This window comes from Barbus barbus (genome assembly GCF_936440315.1).
Source record: "Barbus barbus genome assembly, chromosome: 1".
NCBI lineage: Eukaryota > Metazoa > Chordata > Actinopteri > Cypriniformes > Cyprinidae > Barbus > Barbus barbus.
Window position 1 is genome coordinate 38,970,869 of NC_136729.1, and position 16,110 is coordinate 38,986,978.

At 36.6% G+C, this 16,110-nt stretch overlaps 2 protein-coding genes across 4 annotated transcripts in view; one reads left to right on the plus strand and one right to left on the minus strand.

Moving 5' to 3' along the window:
* Positions 1-289: 289 nt before the first annotated feature.
* Positions 290-14,595, plus strand: LOC306868835 (cytoplasmic tRNA 2-thiolation protein 2-like). Of its 3 annotated transcripts, none has more exons than XR_013784132.1 (15): positions 290-543; positions 844-918; positions 1,005-1,083; positions 3,561-3,620; positions 4,314-4,374; positions 4,475-4,584; positions 4,793-5,046; positions 10,283-10,418; positions 10,487-10,618; positions 11,646-11,737; positions 11,855-11,951; positions 12,829-12,982; positions 13,109-13,175; positions 13,518-13,576; positions 14,149-14,468. XR_013784132.1 is itself a non-coding variant. In XM_079415231.1 (15 exons), exons 1-15 carry the CDS (start codon positions 479-481, stop codon positions 14,210-14,212), a joined length of 1,509 nt encoding a protein of 502 aa, XP_079271357.1. In that variant the 5' UTR covers positions 296-478; the 3' UTR covers positions 14,213-14,595. The 3 variants fall into 3 exon arrangements, 2 of the variants coding, with proteins under 2 accessions (XP_079271357.1, XP_079271358.1); XM_079415231.1 differs by having other exon boundaries at positions 296-543; positions 11,855-11,955; positions 14,149-14,595; XM_079415232.1 differs by lacking the exon at positions 1,005-1,083 and having other exon boundaries at positions 301-543; positions 11,855-11,955; positions 14,149-14,595.
* Positions 14,445-16,110, minus strand: part of LOC306868830 (piezo-type mechanosensitive ion channel component 1-like) — a 97,153-nt gene continuing 95,487 nt past the window's right edge. Inside the window, exon 51 of the mRNA XM_079415221.1 lies at positions 14,445-15,972. Within this exon, the coding sequence (XP_079271347.1) occupies positions 15,717-15,972 (256 nt within the window). The 3' untranslated portion in view covers positions 14,445-15,716. The remainder of the gene's footprint in view (positions 15,973-16,110) is intronic.

A 16,110-nucleotide genomic window follows, 5' to 3' on the forward strand; every position in this document is an offset into this window, starting at 1 on the left:
AACAGTTTTCATGTCAATAAACAAAATAAATCATTTTACAAATTTCAGAAAATTAAAAAAAAAAATACATAAAAAAAACTACATAAGACCCAGTGCGCCTGCTTTGCTGTTTTTCCAAATCAATAAGTTTGTGTATGTGTATGATATTTACCAATAATTACACAGAAAAGAAACATAATATAGTAAGAAAACCGAAAACATTAAAACAGTAATGTCAGGCGATATGAAAATTAATCATAAAAATAGCGTTAATATCACTGAAGTAATCAAATGACGCAAACATATGGGCGTGGTCACGGTACGTCATCAAAAGGGGCCAGGAAAATACAGTACTGTACACACACGTGAAAACAAGCCTACGCCGATATGTGCCAGTTAAACGATTCCCTTGAATAAGTAATGAGAGAATTGCACTCTGAAGAAAAGCATCGTATGGTTGGACCCGTTTTGTCTCATAGTTTGTGAATTTGAAGCGGTCATGTGTCAAGTTGAAGAAGACTATTATGGTCTGGAGTGTAACCAGGAGAAGATACCTGTGCCCACGTAAGATGAATTGAACAACCTCTGTGTGACAACAAATAGTTAAGAAACTAATTAAGCATGGTTTTACAATCTATGGTAATTATTGTACCATTATATAATTGCGGAAATGACTCCATAATTGCACCAACATCACAGTATTTTGTTGTAAACATAATGTGCTTAGTATACCATGGTGATGATACTGAATCGCAATCATGTTCTATGGTACTAAAAGAATACTATAGCACTACAGTGATTCATATTTTTTGTTGTTCTTATTAACAAATTGCTCAAACTCCTTTATATGTGACACATGTTTAGGCTTAAGAGGAAGTGTATGAGATGTAAGGAGGGAACTGCTGTGCTCATCATTCGGGTCAATGATGCTTTTTGCCAGTAAGTCATTCATCAATCTTCTCAATGTGTCACTTACTCTTTATATATGATGCAGTCTTATCAAAAACTGTATCTCTGTTTACTAGGTCCTGCTTTAAGGAGTACTTCATACACAAGTTTCGGGCCATGCTGGGAAAGAATCGTGTCATCTTTCCCCAGGAGAAGGTTAATATATATATATATATATATATATACAGGTCCTTCTCAAAAAATTAGCATATTGTGATAAAGTTCATTATTTTCTGTAATGTACTGATAAACATTAGACTTTCATATATTTTAGATTCATTACAACACAACTGAAGTAGTTCAAGCCTTTTATTGTTTTAATATTGATGATTTTGGCATACAGCTCATGAAAACCCAAAATTCCTATCTCAAAAAATTAGCATATCATGAAAAGGTTCTCTAAACGAGCTATTAACCTAATCATCTGAATCAACTAATTAACTCTAAACACCTGCAAAAGATTCCTGAGGCTTTTAAAAACTCCCAGCCTGGTTCATTACTCAAAACCGCAATCATGGGTAAGACTGCCACCTGACTGCTGTCCAGAAGGCCATCATTGACACCCTCAAGCAAGAGGGTAAGACACAGAAAGAAATTTCTGAACGAATAGGCTGTTCCCAGAGTGCTGTATCAAGGCACCTCAGTGGGAAGTCTGTGGGAAGGAAAAAGTGTGGCAGAAAACGCAGCACAACGAGAAGAGGTGACCGGACCCTGAGGAAGATTGTGGAGAAGGACCGATTCCAGACCTTGGGGGACCTGCGGAAGCAGTGGACTGAGTCTGGAGTAGAGACATCCAGAGCCACCGTGTACAGGCGTGTGCAGGAAATGGGTTACAGGTGCCGCATTCCCCAGGTCAAGCCACTTTTGAACCAGAAACAGTGGCAGAAGCGCCTGACCTGGGCTACAGAGAAGCAGCACTGGACTGTTGCTCAGTGGTCCAAAGTACTTTTTTCGGATGAAAGCAAATTTTGCATGTCATTCGGAAATCAAGGTGCCAGAGTCTGGAGGAAGACTGGGGAGAGGGAAATGCCAAAATGCCTGAAGTCCAGTGTCAAGTACCCACAGTCAGTGATGGTCTGGGGTGCCATGTCAGCTGCTGGTGTTGGTCCACTGTGTTTTATCAAGGGCAGGGTCAATGCAGCTAGCTATCAGGAGATTTTGGAGCACTTCATGCTTCCATCTGCTGAAAAGCTTTATGGAGATGAAGATTTCATTTTTCAGCACGACCTGGCACCTGCTCACAGTGCCAAAACCACTGGTAAATGGTTTACTGACCATGGTATTACTGTGCTCAATTGGCCTGCCAACTCTCCTGACCTGAACCCCATAGAGAATCTGTGGGATATTGTGAAGAGAAAGTTGAGAGACGCAAGACCCAACACTCTGGATGAGCTTAAGGCCGCTATCGAAGCATCCTGGGCCTCCATAACACCTCAGCAGTGCCACAGGCTGATTGCCTCCATGCCACGCCGCATTGAAGCAGTCATTTCTGCAAAAGGATTCCCGACCAAGTATTGAGTGCATAAATGAACATAATTATTTGAAGGTTGACTTTTTTTGTATTAAAAACACTTTTCTTTTATTGGTCGGATGAAATATGCTAATTTTTTGAGATAGGAATTTTGGGTTTTCATGAGCTGTATGCCAAAATCATCAATATTAAAACAATAATAGGCTTGAACTACTTCAGTTGTGTTGTAATGAATCTAAAATATATGAAAGTCTAATGTTTATCAGTACATTACAGAAAATAATGAACTTTATCACAATATGCTAATTTTTTGAGAAGGACCTTTATATATAAAAAAGAGTCATATAAAGATTATAATCTCACAATAATTGGAAACCAGAAAATATCAGGGAATTATTAATAAATATATAGATTTTTTTTTTATGTTATGTTCTGCTCCAAAATATTTGAACCCCAGGATTTTGTTTGGAGCTGCAGCAATGTTTAGTTTATTTTCAATGAATCAGTTCCTGGTTCACAAAATGGTTGAATGACTCCTTAGCAAATCAGTCGAATCAAGATCACATTTTTAAAAATCCTAATCCAGTAATGACTGAAAAGGACATGGACAATGAGTGAGAAAGCTGTCAATTTAATTATTTTATTTACATTGTTATATTGTACCGAAAGTTTTAGATTGAATCTCCATGCCAGGAATATTAAAAAAAATTTTTGTTTTTTCTGGTGCCCAAAATGTAAGTACTAAAAGTGTCTAATAAGCCTGGGAGGAAACAAGGTGATGATCAAAAAGATTTAGCAGGGCTTATTGAATTATCTTCGTCTGAAATTTAAAAAGTGTTATTTTACCATAATAATATTTTTACAATTAAATTTATCAAGTGTAGCAAACATTGCACGAGCATGGAAATATTAAGTAATCTAAAATATAAAATTATAAGAAAATTACATAAATGCTTAAATGATATAAATGCTTGAATTAATAAAAAAAGCATAAAGAACATAAAACGCAACACATATGGTTTCCCTCGATGCTACATTCCTTAGATCCTTCAACATCTACACTGCCTGCTCATCTCCTCAGTTTCAGTTGAACTTAAATCATTGTAAACTGCACTTAAATGATTGTTTGTTCACTGAAACTCACACTAATTGCTCTTCTTAGGTTCTTCTTGCTGTTTCTGGTGGTGCAGCCTCTTGCTCAATGCTCTCACAAGTTCAAGAGGTAAATACACCATGTTGCTCTCTAGGCATTTTTATAAAACAAAACGGGCTATAGTGTGTGAGGAACATGTTTGCTGATTATTCAAAGTGGTCTACCAGCTCTAACCAGCAATGTAAAACAAGTTACCATTTGAGGCTTCGACCCAGCAGTCTTTATTTTAGTTCATTTTTAGATCATTTAAGCCAAAGGAGAACTGGACCCTCGACTGAGCTTTGTTTCTCCCAATATTTATTATTATTATTTATTTTACACTACTATCATCACCATCATAAGTAGATGCACTACTGTCATATTTAACTGCACTGACACTATCAGGTGAGAACATAATTTGAATTGAATTAATCTAGATAATGACACTAACTCTGTAACGTCAGCATTGTTATTGAAATGAATTTAGCTAAATAATGACACTGTTTCGTTATAGCTTATAGTTGAATTTATTTCATAATTAATGGCCATTGCAACATTGACACTGTTATTGAACTGAACTGAATTAACACTGAATTTACTTGAGCTGAATAATGACCCTGTTGTCTTCAGTAGAGCTACTTTGCAGCTGAAATTGAATTTGTTTCATAATTGATTAAATTAACACTGTTATTTTTCTGTTAATTACTATGTAGCTGCTTTGATACAATCTGTGTTGTTTAAAGACGGTATGAATAAATGTGACTTTCTGCTTTCTTTTTTCAGGGGCTGAGTCGGGAGGCTCCCAAAAAGTTAAGATTTGCACCTGGAATCATATACATTGACGGTAAATCTCTTTGAATTGGACAAAATATTCCTGTTTCTGAAATTTATGCTTTAGCATTGATCGTTTGGTGACATTTGAAGTTGTGCTTGGCATTTATTAGATGGCGGAGCTTGTGGCCGGAGTGCAGAGGAGCGGCAGAGGTCTAATGCTCAGCTGAAGAGCATCTTCACAGAGACTGGCTTCCCTTACTTTATAGTTCCTCTAGAGCAGGTAAACTGACCCAGTACTAATTTTCTTTCCTCTGTGTACTAATTAAAATCAAATAATCAATCATAACATGATTAGTCCACATCTTAAATGGCATGAATCACTTTAGCTCCGGTACTTTCAGGGCATCACTGTGACTGTTTGATGGGTTTATTTGCAACTCCAGAGAGACTCTCACTGGTGGAATGCTTTGCTCTTGACTGTGTTTTAGGTTTTCAATCTGCCTACCTCTGTACTGGTGCCTGGCACGTCTGATCCAGACCCATCCAATCCCAGCTATAAACAAGCCGTGGATCAGTATATCAAAGAGAAACAGACACTCACAGAAGAGAATGTAGCCAGTGCTGTGGCTCAGCTCAGTATAGAGGACTCTGTATATTCTCCCGAACACAAGCTGGCATTAGAGAGGCTGTTCTCATCACTGAAGACACTCACAGCCAAAGAGGATATGTTACAGACCTTAAGGTGAGTTTCCAGCAAACATTTCTTTTTTCTTTTATTTTCTTTCCTTTTTGAGTGAGGCAGTTATCTATCAAACTCTTTGTTAATCTGATTATTTTAGCAAATTGTTTGTTCAGAAAGCTAATCTCACTGAATCATTTCACAAAACTTGAGTCCCTGTACAACACGTGACTTCTTTATGTAGAAACAACTATTTTTTTGTTATTACTTTGGTTAATGGTCTTTACTAGTTGTATTAAGTGTAAGTAAATGTATTTGTTCAACTTGCTTTTACACTAATAGAGACCCTTCTTGATTTTGAGCCATATAAATACAACTCTGAAGCTACTTTAAATTATGTGTAGCCTTGCAGATTCAAAGTTGCTAGCCCAATGCTGCATCAGAAATGAAAATGCATTATAAAATGGTGATGCACAGTTGCAATGTGATAAAGTTCTAGCGATAAACAGTTTTCCACACCAGACACGTCACAGAGCCAATCAGAGACTGTGTTGGCAGGCAGTGTTATGCTTGTTTATTCACATAGAATCCTTGAAGTTATTTTCGAGATCTAAGATAAATAATGATCCATTGTCACTCTCATTATGGCTATTAATGGCGTGCACAATGATGTTCCAACTCCCCATGCAACAATTTTTTTTCTCTTATATGTCTGTTGTTTTACCCTGCACTATTTTCTTCTCATACCGGTAATATAAGAATTGGGTAAGAATTGAGTATAGGGACCAATTCTCACTATTAACTAGTTTAGGTTATAGCTTATTAGCATGCCTGTTATTAACATTGGCTGTTTATTAGTAGTACTTTTAAAGCACATATTCTGCATGACCATATTCTACCCAATACCTAAACTTAACCACCTTACTAATCATAAATAAGCAGCAAATTAGTTTGAGGCAAAATTCGTAGTTAACTGTTTCATCATCATCATCAAGAGTGAGAACTGGACCTTAAAATAAAGTGTGACCTATAATTTCAACTTGCATCACTATTTTTATGTCCATGGAGTAATTAATTTGGCAGGGAATAATTTTCAGCCAGCTAGTCATTATTGCAAAATAAAACCAATTTGTGTTTTACATTTACATTTTGTGATAATGTCTGGCTGACTGTACATTATGACTGTAGCTAACTTCTCAAAATGTTTACTTTTAAAAATAAAAAAATTGACAGGCAACAACTTCTTTAACCCTTTGATGCACAAGCTATGGAAACCCCTTCTAATGCACAACATGGGTCTAAAATGACCCGCATTCATTTCCTATAGTATTTCATAGTTCACTGTTTGTTTGTTTTTTTATCTTTTGAAATCAGTTTATTTCAGCATTTAATATTCTCTGATCTATAAATTCCATGATCCACAAATATTCAAAATATCTTTTTACAATGATCACAAATTATAATTTTTTCCTAGGTTTTGTTACTACATGAAGTTTACACACATGGGTCAAAAATGACCCATCTATGCAGGGATGATAAAACAAAAGAATAAAGACATTTTGTTAAAATAATTATTTTAGCAGTTATTTAGACCAACACATTTAACACTTGAAATATGTTTATTTGCCACTTTGTCACACATAACATACACACATCACTGATAACCGATAGGACTGAAATTAAAGGGGACCTATTATGCCTCTTTTTGCAAGATATAAAATAAGTCTCTGATGTCCCCAGAGCGTATATGTGAAGGTTTAGCTCAATATACCCCACAGATAAATTTTTACAACTTGTTAAAATTGCCACTTTTAGGGTATGAGCCAAAACGCGCTGTTTTGAGTGTGTTGCTTTAAATGCGAATGAGCTGTTGCTCCCGGAGAAGAGGGCGGAGCTTCAAGAGCTCCAGCTCCGCATTAGCAAAACATTCCATTATTAATACAAGCCTGTTATCTTTACAGAAAACTACTTGGTTTCAAAGTCAGTCATCTGATTATACTGTGCATAATAAATTCGCGTTTATGAATTACACAGACGGGGAGCACGGCGGGATAAAAATAACAACATAGTTGGTCTCATGCTATCACAAACTTTATAAGTTCCACTTCTGATTATGAGCTAGTCAACTTCAAGAGATCGACTCACATTGCTTTCATATGCAACTTTTAACTACTACATTCATATTCACGATCATTCTGGTAGCACTTGAAGGAAGCATCAGTGAAAACACACAAGAGACAATGATAGATTTAGCAATAAGCCTTACAGAGTGACAAGAAGCTCTTTCAGAAAAGCAATATGGAAAACAAATGCGTGATACTTTGTCTGGAGCTGACGTATGTGCACGAAGCGTTGGTATTAATTCTTAAACATATAGGGGACGTTACCGATTTTCCCGGGATATTTCCTTCGAAAATGAAATTTAACCACAGTGTCCTCGGCTCAGATGGGAGGAGATTATGGCGACTCCTATGTTCATTAGTGCATCCCAAAACACAACACTTCTCAAAGCCTCTTTGGAGCTGACATTGTATATATCTCCAGTAATGGCGGACCGCATCTTCTCACTCGGGGCTGTGTTTATGCTAATAGGGCAGAGAGCGTCACAAATTGGGCTGGACTTTTTCCCCTCGGTGACATGAACAGAGGGAGAATCTGAAACAGCTCGTTTGGAGAGACTGTTTATGATTTATTGGTTTTATAAAAAAATGAATTGGTGGATTTTTACCATTATAGGCTGGCTGTTTTCACACACTGCGTCCACACAACTGCGTTCAAACACCTTATAAAAGTGATTTTTGCATAATAGGTCCCCTTTAAACTGTCTGTAGTACAACTGTAGTGAATGTGACCGAATAGATGAAAATACAACTAACAAAATAAAATCACACAGAGCCATCTCAAATTGCCATCTCAGTGCTTACAAGCCTTACAAATGACAACTGCAGGTTTGCGCTCCTTGCACACAGGCCTGACACTGTGAACACCAGCCACTGACTTGTCTGTCTTTGTCAGCTGGGCAGATCCTGCACTTCTTTAATTGACCCTTCTGTCTGATGTATACCTGTGGCCAGGTGGTGGCAAACATTTCAGCCGTTAATCTAGAATGTCTGGAATCAACCATACTAACACTCTAGATAAAGAGTGCATAACAAGCAGCTGATCATGTATTTACTGATTATACTATTTCTCAGTAATAGATTTCAAGGTCAGCGTAACCTTAGCCTAACATTCAAATATCATATCCAGTTATCTTCCACCGTATACTAAATATGTTCTGTGGTAATAAATTATAAAATAAGATTAAATGCATCAATTATACAAATGCAGCCATGTTGAGTTGTGAAATGTGGGGGAGGTGAAAAGTTTTCTGCAGTAAATATGTAAGGAAGGAAAAATAAACAAAATGATTTGTGGAGGTTAAAAACAACATATTTAAAGACTATCTGCTATGACAGAAAAAAAAATTTTTCAGAGACTCATCCATAACTGAAATTACGGGTCATTTTAGACCCATGTTGTGCATTAGAAGTGAAAAATAAAAATAATAATTTGTGATCAAAAACAAGTTAATTGAGGAATTCCTGGAATTCTGAATGAAATTAATTTCTTGCAAATCAAAGATGTAGAAAAAATAAACTCAGTCGGGTCACTTTAGACCCATGTTGTGCATCAAAGGGTTAAAAGTGTGTTTGGAGTGCCAAGCACAAGATGATTTATTAGCACTTTGTGTTTTACTTATTTCTTTTTTTATATAATGACAATGGCTCAGCTGAGTCATTCCCCAAGCTTTTTGTGGTACTTTCCTGATGGTTTCATAGTCTTTATTTGCGTCATTCACCCCTTTACCCCCTGGCTCTGATCACTTTTGTGTGACATTAGACTGAATCATCACTGAAGAACCGGATCTTTGAAGTCTGTTTGAGTGCTGAGTCAATCAGTCTCTCTTAGGGCGTAAAGCTTCCCTAGATAGAACCGTGAGTGATGGAGTGATTAGAGACGTTTGCCTTCACAATGAATATCACTCAGTACATTCTCTGAAGCTTCTTATCGCCTATATCTAACAGTTAAGAAGACAGTATATGGAGGGCAATGCTGTAATGTGTCCTTTTAATATTACGCTCTTCAACTGAAGTGATCTAGAAGAGATGTGTCTGGCTTATCCACTGTGTATTGGGTATTCATTCCCAATTATTTTAGTGGAAGTTAAGCAACTTTTTAAATAGTAATGATGTCTTTAGCCACTTTTATTTAGACGATTTAGTCTATTTGGACCATGCCCGTTAGTTTCCCTACCCCTTTTTTTTTCTCTCTTTTTCTGTATGACAGCATTAAGAGATATTAGAGACTTTTCTGGTTTAACCTTGTTAGAAAAATAATAGTTATAAAACACTAAATCAATGTGTTTGCTTCTTTAAATGTGTTAACGGAAGTCACTATGTGGGATTTTACATTTTAGAACAAGGCTTTGCAAACTTTTTTGTCAGCCAAATCCTTTATCTAAAATATATATTTGAAATTACCCCCTGAGATTTTTTTTCACAAATCTGTAATGCTGGTTGTTGGTTATGAAGTTGAAGACATAAAGTGTTTAATCTTTAAGTTTTATTTTGATTGAATAAATTATTTGAAAATAAATACATTTTAATTAAAAATGTAGTTTCTTATCAACTCATGTACAGTATTTCTTTCACAAAACCCCAGTTTGGGACACCTTGGTTTAGAATATTTTCCCATACAATACGGAAGAAAATGGTCAATTATATGGTTTGGTGGTCATCAGCGTTATTTTAGTATCATTAATATACTATTAATTATAAATTGTTAATATTTTGAATGTGATTTTATTTGTACATTTCATTTGAATTTTAGTCATTTTGATGTGTACTTGTCTTTTTATATTAGTTTATTATTTAAAAAATATCTATTGATTTAATTTTTAGTTATACATTTTTATTTTTTGATGATTTTGCCACTATGCTTTTAATCCAATTAGTACTTCACTTAGTACTTTAATCTAAACAAAATGAGAAAATGTGCCTTGGCAACTAGCTAAAATAAGTTTTTTTTATATTTTATTTTATTTAATGTTTATTAAATAATAAAAATAGTTTTAGTTTAGGTAATTTAACACTTTGTTTTAGCTTTAGTTAACTATAGTAACACTACAGAAAATTTCTGACTGCAGAATGTCATTATTGACCTCAAACGCATTGAAGCATCTCTGAACCAATCATAATCAAGAATTCAGCAATGTCCTGCTATAAAGATTTCAGTTCGTAAATGTTTATTGGTACAGGCAGCACCTGATTCTGCACGTTGCCCGTGAGAACGGCTACTCGAAGGTCATGATGGGGGATAGCTGCTCACGATTGGCCGTCAAACTGCTCAGTAATATCGCTCTGGGTCGAGGAGCAGCACTGGCTTCAGATACAGTGAGTAAAGTTTGTTCTGTGCTGTCAAGCCCAAATGTTTCTTATATCAACATGAAACTGTTTTGTAGGGTTTCTCTGATCCTCGGTATGGGGATGTGGTGATAGTGCGGCCCATGAGGGACTATTCATCCAAAGAGATCGCCCTCTACAGCAGGATGTTTAATGCGCCGTCAGTTTTTATCTCAGGACTGGATACCAAGGTGAGAGTCTGTCATCAGGAAAAGAATAATGTCTCTCAGTTGTTCCTGCATCACTGTCATTTCTTGTGCTGCTAAAATCATTACGCCGTCAGTCGTGTATATCTCTCATGCTACTTCAAATGCGGAGTCGAAGCTTAGTCGAGGATACATGTGATGATTCATCATAGCCTGTGTTTCCTGTTGTTTTTGTTACCATGTCAAGTTGAGCTCAAAAATAGCTCATTCTCATAACAGTTATACAGTAATGAAAAACATCTTGACACAATGAGTTTGAATAAGTATGAACTAGTATTAGAGTAGTGATCAACTAAGCACTAAGTTAGTGAATAGTGTCTTTTTCTATTTATAAAATATATTTTCTTTTTTTATTATATTATTTCTGGTAAAGGAAGGATTGGTTCACCTTCTGCGTCCTCAGAAAACATATTTGATGTTTATTTTAATTATTATAATTTTTTTTTTTGACTGTTACCACAGACCTCCTTCTCATTTCCCATGTGGCCCGTCCTACTTAACGTTCGAGCAAGTCAGCAAGTGTGCTAGAGCGCTTTAGATGGGTTCCCCCAGTAGGCTTTTAATGTCTTTTAAGTTGTGTCCTGTACTGACGTGAGCATACACTGGAGTCAAATCTGAGTCACTGTGCAATTATTTTAAAAAAATGTATTCAAATAATTGCACATCAGTGTTTGTCAATGATGGGTTGTCCAGAAAATTCTGGAAATGTGTGTAGACTTTCTGATCACAAATTATTATGATGCAGCTTTTGTGCCATTCATATATCAGATGATATGCATCTAAGACAGAGACTAAAAACCCACATAATTGATTAAATAATTCCAGTGACCAAATGCTCTCTGCCCAAACTGCTGGATTTAGTTAGTGTCTTAGATATTATAACGGCCATTGCCATCGCAAATTCAGTTATTCTAAGTAGACTTGAAACTTTGTTACCTGAAACAACAAATCTGAATTGGGACTTGGGAGTTTGATGTCGGTGGTTTAACTGTAAACTTCCCTTTCATTTCAGACCCACAATAAAGCCAGCATCCAGCGACTGACAGAGAGTTTCGTCACCAACCTACAGGCTGACTTCCCCTCCACTGTTAGCACTATCTACAGGTAATTGATCTGAAAACAATGGCTCTGACCCTGAATTCAGTTGGTGTCCTCTGATAATTGCATTTAAATTGATGGCTAGACCGGCTTGTCTGACTTGTCTTAATGGTTTCTCTCCAGAACTAGTGAGAAACTTCATACAGTAATGCCCCCTCAAAGTCAAACCGCTGAACCTGCCTCCAAATGCCTGCTGTGTTTCTGTACTCTCGACACTAAAGTAGGTAGGTTATACACCTAAGGTCACGTTGACATGGTCCTCAATTCCTAACTCAGAGTTTGATTTGCAGTTGAGTTTGACCGATAATCCTTTTTACCATTTCTTTCCCAATGTTTAAGCATTTTTCCGTAATCAGATAGCGGTTTTGTTATATTGCATCCAATGATAAATGGATTGTACAAACTTATAGAGCGACATAGTGGAAATCAAATCTGTCAAAGAAACCGCAGTGAACCCATGGAGTCACATAGTGGAAGTCAATTCCATCAAAGTCTCAAACACTTAACATTAATGAAATAAATGTGCCCTGGATAAGTGCATGTTGGAAATAATTGAATTCTCTCTCTCTTGCCTATGCTCATTTGTCTCATAAAGCTCCCGTTTTACATCATCTACTTGCATACGAGCTCTGTGGAAATAAATGCATCTAGTGCATTATTGCACTTCAGAGTATGAGTTTTGTGTAAGTGCATAAAAATGCATAGGGTAAAATACTCATTAATGCACAATAGATGAATTTTAAAAACTTGTCAGGCAAAAGCAAGAGCATTGATGAGATGCGGGTGTCATTTGCTGCAGGCACGCTACTGACTGTAATAGACTAAAAATAGTGCTGTCAGCAGTTATTTCATAATTTAAACCAACAAAAGCATAACAATTCTAGTAGCATTCCATTCAAAACTGTATTGTTACTTTACTGTCATTGTGTAATTATTCCGGTGAACCAGTTGCCTTTACTCCTACCATTTTAAAGTCTAGTCTAAAACATATTATTACATTAATGCAAAAAGCTACCATGTTCCAAAAACCAGCTTGACCAGCCTGTCGTTCTAGTAGGGTTATGAGTTTTGAATAAGCTTTTTTTTTTTTTTTGCAGATAAAGCTTCTGCCTTCCATGCTACTTTGGTATCCGAGCAGCTGTCCCAGATCAAACTTCAGGACCCGTCTCTAGATACACCAGCACAGTCTGCAGAGCAGTGCTGCACAGAGGGTCAGGGTTGTGGGACTGGAGGCTGCTGTTCCTCAAACAGGTGAGGTTTGGCCTCCATTTGTGTTCTTTTTCAAGTTTTAACTTAAGCTGAGTCAGTAGTTGGAATGTATTTGATGCTATAAGATTTGATTTGCCTCTTTTTACATTTTTCTGAGTTGTATTTCAGGTTGCCTTCACATCAGGACTTGAAGACACTCTTGTGTTACAGCTGTAGACTCACTATCAAGGACATGGTGAGTTTGAGAAAAGCTCAGCACTCATGGGAACAATAATTATGTGTATTGCACTCATCAAATTCATTTTGTCTTGTGGTAGATGACATGGCATCACAGCAGTGTCCAGCAGTTTCACATGCAATGTCATATAAAACAGTATTTTTCCATTTATTTTAATAATTAGTGAAATATTATGAGCTTATATAAACTTAGTGACTACAAGGAATATTTGTACTTAAAATGCGTTGCATAATAGGACTATTTACACGAATATTCATATACATTCTGAATCAACATCATTTTAGGGAAATAATTGTCAACTGTCCACTTATAAATATATGAGCTTACTCTCTCCTACAGGTAGCAACAGACACTCTTCCATCTTACATCATAACAGAGGCAGAAAAACGACAGAAAAGGTGGGAAATACTGCTCCATGACCTAAATAAATTAAATTAATAAATGCCATCATTTACTCACCCTTTCCAAACCAGAATGATTTTCCTCGTCCCATGAAACACAAAAGGAGATGTTTAGCAGAATATCTGGATGCTCTTTTCCATGCACTAAATGCAAATGAGGATTTGGGACTGTCAAGTTTCAACAAAGCACCATAAAAGTGACTTTCAAAGCCTTATACAATATGTGAAAATCGTTCATATTGCGATCAGAGATTTTAGAGCTGCCTGCATTTGAAAAATAACATTGGATGAGAATACAAACACTTAAACTGAATTTAGCTAAATAATGATTGTCTTCTGTAGAGCTGCGAATTGAACTTGTTTCATAATTGATGAACTTTGCAACATTGACACTACCAGCTGTTGTCCCGTTTATCACTGTGAAGCTATTTTGAAACAGCCTGTATAAATTGCTATTTAAATAAATTTGACTCGAAAAAAGACTTCTGCTAAAAATCACTGGTGTTGTAGCTTTTTGTTGAGCTTGTACCTGTTCTGTATAAATGAGACTTACCTGTTTCTTTCCACAGATCACGGATGAAGATGGAAATCAGCGAGTACCTTTTGGAGGACGATGAGGAAGATGGAGACTAGCAGATATTTGGTTTAGACAAAGTGATTAACAGCTTTCTCTATAGGACTGTATCTAGGGTTAGCCTTGCTAATGCATGGCTTCACCTTATTCAAAACCAAATCATAAAAGTATTCCATAGTAATTATTTTCATTTGCAAGTCAATAAAACGTAATTTGTGAATACGCATGCTGAAATTTAAATCAATATAACCTTGTCTTATTTAGTAATAATTCAGACATAACACAATCATTAAAACAGTCATTTATTTGTGCAGAAGGGCAACATTCTTGATTTCTTAATTTAGCAAACTGCTACACAGCAAGGAATTTTTACAGGCTCACATTTGATTTCTGAAGAAGAAAATAAAAGCAAAGAATACGTGTTTGTGCCCTTTGCATAACCATACAGTGGAAATGATTATTCCAGCCCTTACAGATGAAATTTGGCACACTCATTACACAATGTGTGCACTTAAGACATATACAATTACACAATGTCCTAACAACCCTAATTGCTAAGCACAGCATTTCAGCACTTAGCGAATGGAAGTGTGGCGCTTTCCGTTCAAAACAACCATGTAGCTGATTCAAATTACTTGATTGTATTTTTTTTATGAGGAAAAATGACTTCGTGTTTGATCAGAAATTGTAAAACCAGAAACAAAATACTAAATGGCTCTCATCCTAAGATACTTTGGCTTGTAAACACTTTTGCTGTAGTAACAGAACAAAAAGTTAAAATGAGTGAAAATCTCTCAAAACCATGTCTGGGTTATATTTCACCCCAAAGTCAAAAAGTCTTTTTTTTTTTTCATCTACTGAACACAAAATGTTTTTGAAGAATGCTGGTAACCAAACGGTTTCTGGTACCCATTGACAACTGATTGTATTTTTTTCCCCTCTCCATACTATGGAAGTCAGTGGGGACCAGCAACCGTTTGGTAACACACATTTATAAAATACCTTTTTGTTCAGTAGATGAAAGAAACTTAGACAGGTTTGGAACAACTTGAAGGTGAGTAAATGATGACAATTTCATTTTTTAGTGAATAGTCCTAAAATATAATTTCCTGTTAGTTTGGGATAAAGTATAACCCAGACATGTTTGGATTTGCACTTTGAAGGTCCTACCATTCTGTGCCTACTGGTCACTAGGACACTGGGTTAGCATCTTCAGGTCCTTACGGCTAGTGTCTGAATCACTCACATTGACTCGCTCTGAGAGAGGCTGGTTTTCAAGCTTGCTGACAAAACTAAACGCAGTTCAGGCGGAATAACGCACAGAGGCTTAACCTGACCCCCGTTATCCAACCTCTGAGTACAAAGAAGCCAACAATGTCCATAGCATCGGAGAAATGGCTATAGTCTCATTGTTCATAAGACATTGAATCAACCAACTTATACAATGTCAAAAGCTCACAAGAGCAGTGAAGCTCCACTGGTTCCAGCTGGCCTTGAGGCCGAAGTGGACATCATGATGCAGAACGTCCAACCATGCGATGCTGCACCAGCTACAAAACAGTTTCAGTCTTCATTCTTTTCTCTAGTCCACTTGATCATGGTCTCTGGAGAGCGATAGAGGAAGATGAGTTTGGAGTAAAGCTCTTCCTCCAGCTCCAGTTCTCCGGTTTCCCGCACCAGGAAAATGTCCATGCATAGTTTGAGGATGCGGTCCACACATGGCAGTTCTTCAAACATGATGGAGTAAGAGATCTCGCTGAAAAAGCCTCGTACAAACTTGCCAATAACCAGGACCACCGACACGTAAAGACCCATGATCCTGGAGGAGGATGAGAGACGTATTTAGAGGAATATTCTGGAACATATAATACTGACACAATCAAGAAATCAAAAGTTTTCCAATCGAGTTGACAGCGAATACAGTAAAAGCCTGCACTACATCTCATGAAAGGAATGA

Coding starts and splice junctions, on each gene's coding strand:
- LOC306868835 (XM_079415231.1), top strand. CDS start 479: ATGTGTCAAGTTGAAGAAGACTATTATGGTCTGGAGTGTAACCAGGAG. Junction 4,375..4,474: donor TGGAATCATATACATTGACG/GTAAATCTCTTT, acceptor GGCATTTATTAG/ATGGCGGAGCTTGTGGCCGG. Junction 10,619..11,645: donor TCTCAGGACTGGATACCAAG/GTGAGAGTCTGT, acceptor CTTTCATTTCAG/ACCCACAATAAAGCCAGCAT.